Source organism: Drosophila virilis, chromosome 4 (assembly GCF_030788295.1).
Source record: "Drosophila virilis strain 15010-1051.87 chromosome 4, Dvir_AGI_RSII-ME, whole genome shotgun sequence".
Lineage (NCBI taxonomy): Eukaryota > Metazoa > Arthropoda > Insecta > Diptera > Drosophilidae > Drosophila > Drosophila virilis.
The window spans coordinates 9,260,343-9,272,348 of record NC_091546.1 but is presented as its reverse complement, the minus strand read 5'-3'; the positions used below and the strand labels follow the sequence as shown (position 1 = coordinate 9,272,348).

The 12,006-nt window shown below is 45.1% G+C and overlaps 4 protein-coding genes across 8 annotated transcripts in view; 2 read left to right on the top strand and 2 right to left on the bottom strand.

Annotated features, from left to right (window-relative positions):
• The first annotated feature begins 968 nt into the window (after nucleotides 1–968).
• Axud1 (AXIN1 up-regulated 1) lies at nucleotides 969–6,528 on the top strand. The gene is made up of 3 exons (XM_002052307.4): nucleotides 969–1,404; nucleotides 2,329–4,348; nucleotides 5,031–6,528. The coding sequence occupies exons 2-3, from the start codon at nucleotides 2,408–2,410 to the stop codon at nucleotides 5,724–5,726; spliced, it is 2,637 nt and encodes an 878-aa protein (XP_002052343.2). The 5' UTR covers nucleotides 969–1,404; nucleotides 2,329–2,407; the 3' UTR covers nucleotides 5,727–6,528.
• A 46-nt stretch (nucleotides 6,529–6,574) lies between these two features.
• LOC6628921 (trans-1,2-dihydrobenzene-1,2-diol dehydrogenase) lies at nucleotides 6,575–8,047 on the bottom strand. The gene is made up of 3 exons (XM_002052308.4): nucleotides 7,602–8,047; nucleotides 7,167–7,543; nucleotides 6,575–7,090 (listed from the first exon to the last, which is right to left on the bottom strand). The coding sequence occupies exons 1-3, from the start codon at nucleotides 8,038–8,040 to the stop codon at nucleotides 6,821–6,823; spliced, it is 1,086 nt and encodes a 361-aa protein (XP_002052344.3). The 5' UTR covers nucleotides 8,041–8,047; the 3' UTR covers nucleotides 6,575–6,820.
• Nucleotides 8,048–8,788: 741 nt separating this feature from the next.
• Nucleotides 8,789–11,320, bottom strand: LOC6628922 (trans-1,2-dihydrobenzene-1,2-diol dehydrogenase). 2 transcript variants are annotated; one of them, XM_015173229.3, is made up of 5 exons: nucleotides 11,198–11,320; nucleotides 10,273–10,507; nucleotides 9,918–10,209; nucleotides 9,621–9,867; nucleotides 8,789–9,151 (listed from the first exon to the last, which is right to left on the bottom strand). In XM_015173229.3, exons 2-5 carry the CDS (start codon nucleotides 10,484–10,486, stop codon nucleotides 8,891–8,893), a joined length of 1,014 nt encoding a protein of 337 aa, XP_015028715.1. In that variant the 5' UTR covers nucleotides 10,487–10,507; nucleotides 11,198–11,320; the 3' UTR covers nucleotides 8,789–8,890. The 2 variants fall into 2 exon arrangements, with proteins under 2 accessions (XP_015028715.1, XP_002052345.1); XM_002052309.4 differs by lacking the exon at nucleotides 11,198–11,320 and adding an exon at nucleotides 10,916–11,092.
• A 289-nt stretch (nucleotides 11,321–11,609) lies between these two features.
• The window catches only part of PAPLA1 (Phosphatidic Acid Phospholipase A1), a 35,244-nt gene continuing 34,847 nt past the window's right edge, over nucleotides 11,610–12,006 (top strand). For 3 of the 4 annotated variants that reach the window (XM_015172932.3, XM_002052310.4, XM_070208761.1), the window contains exon 1: nucleotides 11,611–11,997. In XM_015172932.3, coding sequence (XP_015028418.1) covers nucleotides 11,790–11,997 — 208 coding nt within the window. In that variant the 5' untranslated portion in view covers nucleotides 11,611–11,789. Of the gene's footprint in view, nucleotides 11,998–12,006 lie in introns of all 4 variants that reach the window. The other variant, XM_015172933.3, reaches the window with a different exon arrangement.

The window sequence follows — 12,006 nt, the reverse complement described above, 5'->3', positions numbered from 1 at the left end:
ATAAATCATATATGTATGTTCTTCTTCGTTAACTTTTCGATCACAGCAACTAGAAGAGCTAGGTACTGGACATTTGAAATAAATATGTATACATATATTCTTCTATTCCGTTATGCCATTTATATATTCTAATTTAAAAACTAAAAGAACATGATACACCCAATTTTTGTTAAAGTATACTTATATATCATTTTATTTACCTCAGACCTTTACAGTGCGTGGAACGAGAGTATTTATGTTAGAGTATTTAAGCCGACTGAAGGTTTATATTTCTATGTGAAATAGCTTTTTCACAGAGAATATATTTATTAAAAAATGTAATATTTTTTAGAATTTTATTGTTTTATGATTTACAATTACAATATTATAATCGCTTTAAGCGATCTCGGGTGAAAGGGTCGCCATAATAATCAAGATGCAGAAGATTTAAACTTTGTGGTGTTTGCGACTTTTGCTGCTCTTTTTGCATTTATAGTTTTTCACGAGCTTTAGTTTTGCATCACATCTGCAACAAGTGTAATGTACACCGATCATCCACATTTAAAATCACTAGATAATCGGCGATTAATTGAATCAGGGTCGACTATCGGCGGAGAATCGTTTAGTGTTGCGTTACGAATTAAGCTGAAAATGTACTCACAATAAATGCATTATATACCAACGATTATATACCTCAAAAATCAACTCTACAAGAATCATTTTTTTACATGTAGTCACCAATACTCCTTGATCTTAACCTTACATACTAGCATAAAATAACGTTTTCTATGGATATCATGTGATATATGTATTCTATCTTTGCCTTCTTTAATCTAACCGACCATCCTCTGACTTTACGTGGCGTCCAATCAATTAGTGCTATTTGGTTTTATGTCATCTTTGACCAACTACGTCATTGCTCGCAAGTTTTGTGCTTAAATTGGTATTTTCGGTATTTTGGCTTATTTGGTCACATTATTATATTGAGTATTTTGTGAATGGCAGTAAATGGTAATAACATTGCGCGAGGAGAAGTGAAAACGTCAATCGAGATTCTTAAAACGCAGGATTTGATTAAATAATTAAAGCTTTACGGCTAATATTTAGGCCAATTACCGTGCAGACTAAATAAAAGTGAATTTTGCACTTAACAGACATTAACCGCATCCTGTTGCGAACCCCTCAGCACACACACACACACACACACACAACCATTAACATTTGTGATCTATGCGCTGCGCCTCCTTTGCTCGTACACACAAACACACGAACACTCGCGCACACACACACACACGCTGCAGTCGCTCCGTTCCGTCGCAGTTTTCACAGCTGCAACGCAAATTCGTAAAAGGAGTTTGCAAATTTGCTTTAAGTGTCCCGGAAAAGCGTAATCAAAGCGCACTGCGCTGATTAATCGGATAAAAGGTGCGCAATTTATTGATTTTGCTTAAGCTTAAATTGTTATTACTGTTGCTCGGTTTTTTTCCTCGCCTTCGATTTCAATTTAATTACATTTGCCACAAGCTGTTGCATACACACAGATGCGGAGGCTTGCGTACATTAGGTAAAATTGCATTTTTTAATCTGCACACAAATCCTGGCTACGCTTGCACGTGGCGGCCTAGGCGTGCCCTTCGCATACACACGCACCTGCACCGGAATTTTCCCGCACCAAATTCCACCTACGACATACAGAGTCGAACAAAAGGAAACTCAACGAGATCCGACCACGATTATAAAACAATTATTAAGACTGGGATTCTCATTTCACGTGGATGAGAACTGTTGCCACGGACTGACTGATCAGTCGTTAAATCTATTGATGGTTTTTTTTTTATATAAAAAAGAAAACGAATTTCAGAACTCTTGAATTTTCCGGAAAATTATTTTCGTATGCAGTTTACGGGACACTGAATATTCCATTCCCACATATATTTACATATTTGAAATTGAATTTGTCCTATTTGTAATATGACTCCTGAGTTTTTGAATATTTCAATCTCTGCAGTTGTATTTTCTATACAAAGTTTAATCAATATATTCTTAATTTAATATATTCTGTGATATATTTGTTTGTTCTCTCATCTACGCAAAACCTGAGATTAGTTTAGATAGAAACAGGAATAGAGCTCTAAATTGAATAATCGCGTTTGCAACAAATTTCTTAGCTTATAATCATTATTTTAAAAAACAATATTGTGCATAGAACTCTTAAAAATGTATCTAAATATTTGTAAAAAAAAAAACTTACGATAATTAATTTAGTGAAACAGAAGAAGCTGCTGGTCTTTGGTTTTCTTCTCTGCATGTTTTTAAGAATTTAATAACTTTGTTTTTTTTTCTGTGCAGATGGAACAGACGCTGCAGCCGCTTTTGACTAGGAGGCTGAAGAACTGAGCTCCAGCTGGGTGAGCCTCTGCGGGCGGCCATGAAAAGCATGTTCCGTCCGATCAAAAAGATATTCACGTACATACAGAAAAATGCCAGCAATGGGACAATGTTTGGCAACACGAGTAGTGTAAACGGCGACATTGAAGGCGTCAGCGCCAGCGGCGGCGGCGCAAGGTCGGACCCGCCGAAGGAGCTGGTGCTGGAGCAGCAGCTGCAGTCGCTGGAGCAGGCATCGGACCAGCAGCTGGATGATGATGACATTGAGCGTCAAATAAAAACCTCGATTATCGATGCATCCAAGGTGCATGCGGCCAAGACGAAAATTGTGCTGCCGCTGCAGCTGCAGCTAGACGATGAGCTGGCGGACTTTGCGCACGAGCCGGTGACGCTGGCGGATGAGGATGACGATGACCTGGACGAACAGTTTTTGGAGCTAGAGAATTTTCCTAACAATGAGATAATTGTGCTTAGCGACAATGAGCTCAATTCATCGCTGGCCTCGGACAACGTATCCGAGGATCCACTGGCGATAGACGACTTTACGCAGCCGCTGCTACGCGAGGAGGACAACGAGGAGGAGGAGGAGGCGGCCGAGTCTAGCGGCGATTTGCTGTGGCTCAAACTGGACACGCCCGCATTGGAGGCCACTGGCAGCAGTAGAAGCCTCATTGTGCCCGCTCCAAGCTGCAGAAATTCAGCGGCAGCTGCAGTGAAGCCGCCCACCAAGACCAAAGAGGAGGAGCTGCGTAGTGACGGTGGCTCCGATTCAGGATTGGGCAGTGAAAACGATAGACACAACACAATAGGAACAACAGCAACAAACACGAGTGTGCCGAAGCCGCTGCGCTCGAATCTGAAGCGGCGCCTGGATGATGATGCCATGGAGTTGGCTCTGGGGCCCGACATAAGCAGCGGTATCAGTTGCTGTTCCAGCACACAGAAACGCTCGAAGCGTTGCATTAACTTTGACAGCGTTAAGGTCTATTACTTTCCCAGGCAGCAGGGCTTCAGCTGTGTGCCTACCGCTGGCGGCTGTACGCTGGGCATGGGCGCCAGGCATATTGCCTTCAAGACCATGACGCTGGCCGAGCATGCGGCGGAACTGAGGCGAGCGCATCGCAACCAAAATCAGGAGCAGCAACAGCTGCAAGTGCGTGGCTCCAGCAGCGATGACAGCGAGGAATCTGAAGAGGATTACCTGAGCGAGGGCAGCGGCTCCGATGCCGACGATGGCTCCAATGGCTTCCTGCAGCCGGTAACACCCAAGCAGCGGCGTGCCCTGCTGAAAGCCGCCGGTGTGCGTAAGATCGATGCCAGCGAGAAGATCGACTGCCGGGACATACGCAACTCCCGTGAGGTGTGCGGCTGTTCGTGTCGCGAGTTCTGCGACCCGGAGACGTGCGCCTGCAGCCAGGCGGGCATCAAGTGCCAAGTAGATCGCGCCATGTTCCCCTGCGGCTGTACGCGCGAGGCCTGCGGCAACACTGTCGGCCGCGTCGAGTTCAATCCGACGCGCGTGCGCACCCATTACATACACACCGTCATGCGGCTGGACATGGAGCAGCGCCAGAGCCAGGGACCGCCGACGGCGAATAGCGGCAACAGTTTGGTCTATGGCAGCAGTGCCTCTGTCAGCAGCAGCCCAGGCGTCGCTGCTGTTGCCGCTGCCGCCGTCGCCGCCGCCGCCTCACACTGTTTCTTCATGCAGCCGCAATCCAATTACAGCTCCGGCTATGCCTCGCCAGCGTACACGCCCGAACCGAGCGTCAGCTACTACCAGCAGCAACAGACTCCACAGTCGTCTGCTTCCCCCGGCTCGAACAGTGGCACGGCGCAGCAGTCCAGCTATGCCGCCAGCTATCCGCAGCTGGACAGCCTCGATTCGGGCCTCTTTGCCAGCGGTAGCAATGCCACGCCCTCGTACGGCGAGCTACTAACGCCCACCTATCATCAGACTCTCAGCTATGGTAGCTCCCAGGTGAGTGTAGACCGGAATCGAGGTGCCACAGATTTAAAAATCTTTAAAAAAAAAAACTTATCTTTGCTCTTTGAAGAAATGTGGCTTTGACTTAATTCAAAGACGAATGTCTGAGAAAGCACAACAGAATACCTGCAGGGATGACCTCTTCCTTTGTAAATGCTTGCTTACTATTAGCATCTTTCTCGAATTTAACGCTAGGCTAAAGAAACTTTCTCTAAAAATAGCTCTTAACTGATGCGCTTTTGTTGTACTTGCGCTGTAGAAATGGAAAACAATGCTCAGCTTGGAAAAAGAACTGGACTTGGACTAACTGAAGGTTACCTTTAGGGCTACGATTGGGTACAGGCGATTTCCGACTTTCACAAACCTAGTACCCCTAGGACTTAGTATATGCAAGCTGCCTTTGATGAAGCTCAGTTTAACCAAATCCTACAGGTAGCCACGTTTGCAGCTTGTCAAGATTCATATGCATGCCTCGAATTGCATAAGGCATATTCTTTTTACTCTTAAAATTGGCTTGCATTCATCGAAATGGATATACAGTGGACTTGTAGACCCTTAGTACAACTTGTTGACTCGAATGCGATGAACTCCCTTCAGGAGACATCAGACATCGGCTCCCCAGCTATAGAGAATGATTAGACTTTATTAAATTTATGTGCTTGGCTTGTCTTTGCAGCTAAATCCCTATACCGCCTATCAACAGACGACCACTTCATCCGGCGGCATTGTGTCAGCCGGTGCGTACAGCTCGTGTGCGGTGCCGTCTGTGCCGCCGTTTGGCAATGCCACCACCACCGCCTCGAATGCTACGCAATATCAGCACACGAATGCGTTAGAAACAACCGCCGCATCCCTGAATACCAGCAGCAGCAGCAGCATATCCATAACGGCCAGCAGCTGCGCCACGGGCCTGGCACGGCTTGGCAGCGGCAGTGGTCCGGTTGATTTTATTAGCCTGAATGCGCCCATTGGCAGTTCGTCGCGCATCTCGCAGATCAACGATCTATTGCAGCACAATCGTAATACCACCGTCGCTTTGGTGGCCGTCTCCGAGAGCTATACCACCGTGCGCAACAGCAACAGCAGCAGCAGCAGCGGCGGCGGCAATACTAGCAGCAGCGGCTCCACAAACCCCACCAGCACCATCGATTCGATTGACACGCCGCCCATTGTCGAGGAGACGCAGCGTAGCTGCATGACGTTCGAGGAGCTGCCGCCGCCGCTCATCAATCCGACGCCCATTGTGGCCGTTGTAGAGCAGCAGCAGCAGCAGCACAAACAAATGCTGGCCGTGTCCACAACGCCGCTGCCGCGCCAGCCGCTGGATGCCAGCGCCAGCGTAGCCGAGTCATTGTCAAGCAGCAGCAACTGAAGCGACAGACGCCGGCATAGTTTTTATAGCAATTTTACACAGCAGAAGACTTAATAATTGTTTAAGTGGCAGCGACGGAATCAAAATCCATGTCTAGGATTTATCATTTGTTTCTGGCCAGGCACAGCCTCGGACGTACCCTACTTCAGTGGCGGCAGGCGTCCATATATGTGCATATATGTAAAATGCATGCTCGCCTTGTATAAATCAGTTTTAATTGTTATAATTCTAATTAGTCTTAAGCAAACATTGTAATTTAGTCACTTCGTTGATTAGGTTTGGATCCTTTATTTTTCTCAACAATATATCAACTAATATATATATTTACTTTGGCAATTCCTATTGAGAAAATCACCTGCTACTTCCCATTCACGTCTAGCGTTGTTTCAACGAATTTAATCCAGCTGAGCCTTGAACAATTCATGAAAAAAAAATCATTAACTATATATGCATAATTAATTGCAAATATAATTTTATTATTTTTTTTTTTTTAACAGATTTAGCTCTCAACTAATTTATTGCGTTGCATTTACACTATTTAAAAATATCGTAACTTGCTTTATTTTATTTTTATTTTTCCTATTATTTTCCTGTTGGGCTTATGCCGTCTGCGTTAAGTATTCATTTAGTTCTTAAGTTCGCGATTTGACCTTAGCAGATTAGCCCTAATGAACCAATAAAAGCAGCAACAGCAACAACAAATATAACATTAGACATGAATTAGTAATATTTATGTATATGCAATTTAATAACAGCTACAAAAAAAAAAAACAAGAAAATAAATAAATAAAACAAGAAGAGAAAAAACGTAAAATGAACTAAATGCAAGTAAAAAGTAAATGCAAATATTTAAATAAATATTGAATACAAAATATAAACACTTATATTTTCTCATAATCATTTTTTATCTTGACAGGAAAACATATGGAAACTTTGGCCTTGCAAGGCCGGGTAATATACGCTATTTTGTATTCAAAGTTGAACGAAACAAGTAAGTTACATTTGTATATTTAAGCGTATTTGTCTAATTTGTTGTTGGTTAACAGGAAAAAAGTTCTATGACTATATAAAACAAAATCTCACGCTTCATCTCTCTACACTTCCCGGCCGAGCACATCGTCGTAGCTGACGCCAATTTGTCGGCGTATCTGATCGGTTAGAGCAATCAGCTCCAAGCTGGCAGCATGCGTGTACTTGGGGCTCTCCAGTAGGCGCTTCTCAATGCATTTGCGGACCTCCTCGGCCTCATAGCGCAGGCCACAGGAGTTGGTATAGTGGAAATCAAACTTGGCGCTAGGCAGTGGCCAGGACTCGGGCGGATTGTTGGATTGCGTCAGCTGAGTGCAACACCAATAGTTGGAGAGCTTAACAATGGAAATTGGCACTGATAAGCTACGTGTTCGGGTGCAATAGGTTGACAATGCAATGCGATAAGCTCACCTTAATCTCGCCCTTCGTGCCCACGATTATCGCGTCGTTGCCCAGATTCTCCAGACCCGTAATGAGCGCCATGAGACGACGATTTTCTCCGTAGTCTAGTATAAATTCGGTTTTCACATCCACGCGTTCGGCATTCAGCTGAGTGCCGCTGGGTATGATCTTTACGGGCGCCGTGCCAAACACAAACTGGCCCAGCTGCAGGGCATAGATGCCAATGTCCAGGGTGATCGAGCCGCCCAATGAGCGGCTGTTAATGCGCTCCACGTTGACCAAGCGGAACCCGTGCTGCAGCCTGATCAGCTTGACCTCGCCAATGCAATTGCTGAGCAGCAGCTCACGCAGGCGATCATAGCTGGGAAAGAAGCGACTCCACATGCCTGCAAGCAATCCGATTGCATTACCAATTTGCCACATTTCCGGTCGCCACCCACTCACCTTCCATGAGAAACAAGCCACGCTGCTCGGCCAATGCGTAGAGCTCCCGCGCCTGCTGCAGGCCCAGGCACAGGGGCGTCTCGCAGAGCACATGCTTGCCCCGCGACAACATGAGCCGCACCACGGCATAGTGAAAGGGATTCAGCGTGCCCACATACACCACATCGACATCCCGGTCCAGGGAGAGCTCCTCGAAGCCATCGTAATGTCGCGGTATTTGATTGCGCTGCGCAAATTCCTGTGCCCGGGCGCCCTCCACATCCGCAACGGCCTGCACCACGTGTCGACAGTTCTCAATGGTGCCCAGCGCAGTGACAAAGTCTTGGGTGATGCGTCCAGCTGCTGCGATGCCCCAATTCAGATTCTGGCTCTGCATTTTGTGTTTTGTGCAACTCTGTGCTGTCGCCTCGCAATAGTTGGCACAACTGTCGGAACGCATCCGGCGCTCGATGCGCCAAGTACGCACCTTATCAGGCCCTGGCATCTGCATTCATTGCACTTTTTCATTACGTTTCCAACTGATAACAAAGTAACAGGGACAGCTAGTTTTCAGAGCTTTCTATAATATGTCATGTGAATATCAGCCCAAGTTGCGTGAAGCAGGAGCTATCAGGTGAAGACATAGCGTTCATATAGACGAACATGGCTAAATTGACACGCCTCCTTCTGCCTGTTACATCCATTTGTTCCAAACCAAATATACCCATCTTTGCCCATTATCAAGGGGTACAGGCTTGTGAATAATAACAAAGTAAACAAAAAATATTAAAAATTGATAAGCGCTATTGGAGGGTCGAACCGCCGATCTTTCGTTTCTTCCCATTTGTGGGTCAATTTTCCAAAAGGAAGCTTCAACGAATTTCCCAGCTCGACCCAGCCAAGACGAACTCTTGCATATACCGGTAGAACAGGTAATTATAATAAATTAATTACAAATAAATTTCTTAACAATAAGAACCAATTTACACGAACCCAACAGAAACTAACATGAACCAATTTTCTTCTGGTTATACTAAAAAAATAGTTGCTAAAAAGTTATTCTAAGTTCCATAGAATATAGATTGTTAAAACATAAACTGACAATAGATTTACGAAAGCTTGACCTGAACAAAGTCATAAATTGCGATTGTGCAAACCTGATTGTACAAGCTGCAAACTTCCCATGAAGATTAGATAAGACTATTAAATACATTTAGATAGAGTACAGATTATAATTGCGAACATGAAAAAGTTAAAATCGTTTTGGTAGTTATTATATAGACTTGTATATTATATGTGGCAAATTTGGTCTATTCCTCGTCATATTTATTGAGCACACCGATCTGTTTTCTGATCGTGTCCTCGATCTGGGCAAATAGCAAACTGTCCGCGTAGGTGACGCTCTTGTTCTCCAACTCGCCAGCGAGTATGGATTGACGCACTGCCTCCGCCTCATAGCGCATGCCCTCCGAGTTGCCATAGTTGGTCGCGTACTTGCCCTTGGGCGGCAGCCACTCCTTCTCCTTGCCATCGATGTCAATCAGTTTGTTGGGCGACCAAAAATTAATCAACTGTAATGCAAAAATATTTGAGAATTAAATTGGAGTGGAATTTATGATACGTAGATTGAGGATTAAGGAGAAGCGAATTGAAACCAGCTTTGGAGCAAGCCGCTCCAAGTCCGGAATGAACATTGGAAGCAAACCTTGAACCAAAACCATTTAAGGATAGGTTAAAATTGAGGCAGACCTTAAAGCTTGGAATGTTTCCACTAGAATGGCAAATTACAAATTGGAAACTAGGTTGTTAAACCGAGCGTTAGCTCGAATTCCCGACCAATTCTTTTGGGCTAACAGCCCTTGGTAAATACCCAGACCGGAGGCTCTGCTCTGCTGATAAGTTCGGGTTCTTGAAATAGATTTTGTGTCGTCACGAAAACACTCGACTTTGAGCACATGCCGGCAACGTGAACGTTTATCAATGTTTTTTTTTTTTTGCCATCGAATGTGCCGAATCATGGTGGGCGTGTTATTCACGTACCGTTACTTGTCCTTTGGTGCCCTTGATGACGGCCTTGTTATCCAGCTGCACCTTGCCAGAGACCCGCATGCGTGCAGTGCGTCCGCCGCTGTAGGTGAGCGTGGCGCTGACATCATCGTCCACGCCCTCGGCGTTGGTCTGCCCGGTCGATTCGATTTTCAGCGGCGGCTCCTGGAATGCCCACTGCGACACTTGGATAGTATAAATGCCCAGATCGTAAACAACGCCGCCGCCCAACTCGCGTTTCCTGCAGGAAACAGATTAGATACTGTGGCTAGCTGCCCAGCTAAGACTTACTGCAGCCGATCGACGTTGGACAGGGGAAAACCAAAATTGACCTCCACCTCTTTGACCTCGCCTAGGGCGCCGGTCTGGATGAGCTGGCGCACATGCTCATAAGAGGGAAAGAAGCGTGACCAGACGGCCTCCATGAAGAAGCGTTTGTTTGCCTTGGCGGCAGCCAATATGCCCTCCACCTGTTTCTTGTTCATTGCCAGCGGCTTCTCGCAGAGCACATGCTTGCCATGGTTGAGCATCAGCAGGGAAACCTCATAGTGCTGCGGATTCAGCACGCCGATATAGACCACATCTGTAAATGAGGCGGAGGGGGGTCAATGAGGAATGAGGCCCATTTGACTGGCAGGACACTTACCCACATCCTTGCTCTTCGCCAGCTCCTCGTAGCTGCCATAGGCATTGGGTATCTCGTGCTTCTTGGCAAACTCTGCAGCCCGCTCCTGGGCGCGTGCTGCCACAGCTACGACCTTGTGATCTGTGGCCGGCAGCGTGCTTAATGCAATCACAAAGTCCTCGCTAATTTTGCCAGCGGACGCGATGCCCCAGCGGATGAGTTTGCCCGACGACATGTTCAACGTTTCGGTAATGCCCTGTGAATGAGTTAATGGCGGGACGTGTTGTTAGTTAAATATGAAAACGTCGGTGCCGGTAACACATCTGGGTCGTGCTATCAGCTGTGGGACAAGGCGAGAAAGCATACAGCGCGAAGGGGATGCAGAAACTTTCCGATAAGGTGCGATGGTATGCACTTCAATATCTACAGTACATTGATGCCCTTTGCAGAGGGTATACAGACAACTCCACCTATGCCTTTTGGCCGTAGCTCTAACATAAAAGAGATTCTATTTTAAAGTTTAATAAATGAAATACCTATTTCTCATTGTTTCTGCCAGTTTGAAATGTTGGAATTTCGCAACGTTATTAAATTAATATCATTGACCTTTTTACAACAATATAAATAGGCTAATGTTCACTTTTGACAATAATTACTAATTTACCTTATATATGTATGTATATGTGCGTGTGTGTGCAGATGTCCACAATTATTATTCTGTTAGTATTATATATGTATATACTATGTACATTAACATTTAATATTGTGTGCAGCAGGCGAGCTTTCAATATGGTTACATATTTCTGTTTACAAATGCAACAGGTGCAGCCGTGTTCGGATTATTTTCTGCTAAGGTGCATTAAGATATGTTTACATATTTACGTGTTTACATTCTTTAATTTACTGTACCGGCTATATGTATTTGTAAATGCATTGAAAGCTATACCTGAAAATAGTTGCTTATTGATAGCTTATTGATAGCACTAACAACGTTTGCACTATTTTTATAACTAAAAACTTTCCGCTGTGTTCTGTAGAGCGACACATCGACAACAGTCAAAAGTTTGCCTTAACAGTAGCATAACAGAAGTGAGAATATACATATGCATCAACAATGTGAAATACCAGTATTAAAAGCTAACACAACTTCTATTTATGTCTCATTTCGATTTGATTTAATAATATTTTTTCTCCGTTATTTTATTTTAAAAAACTTGATTCTTGGCGAGCTTAAGTTAGCAATAAGTAACGCAATTTGAAAAAAGCGCCATAGCAAGCTTGTCATTCGTATGTAAGCGTTGCGCCGAACTTGACGAAAGTCGGCAGCCATGGCTACACTTACTTAACGACTAGACTGATTTAATGCAGCCCTGGTACTGATACTGTGCGCGTTGCAAGTAAATTTTTGACTCTCTTGTTTTCTTAAATATTGTGCCATCTGTGCGACCAAAAATCATTTTTGCTGTGCAGCAACTCGCATTGCCCAACGCTACACGGCTGGTCTGAACGCTGCGCTGTGCTAAAACGCGATTGTAAACATGTCCGAACGCTCCAAAGGTGACGTGTCGCGCGTTAACAACAATGCAAATCGAATTGTTAAAAATCCGCTGCTCAGCGCCTCCGTGACGGGACTCACCTTTGATGACTTCCCCAATAAGCCGGTCCTGCTACCAGCCGCTCCGCCCGTGGTGCATGCATCGCCACCGCAGCCCACGTCCGCCCTCATCGCTGGCATTCTCAATCGCGGTAAGTGTG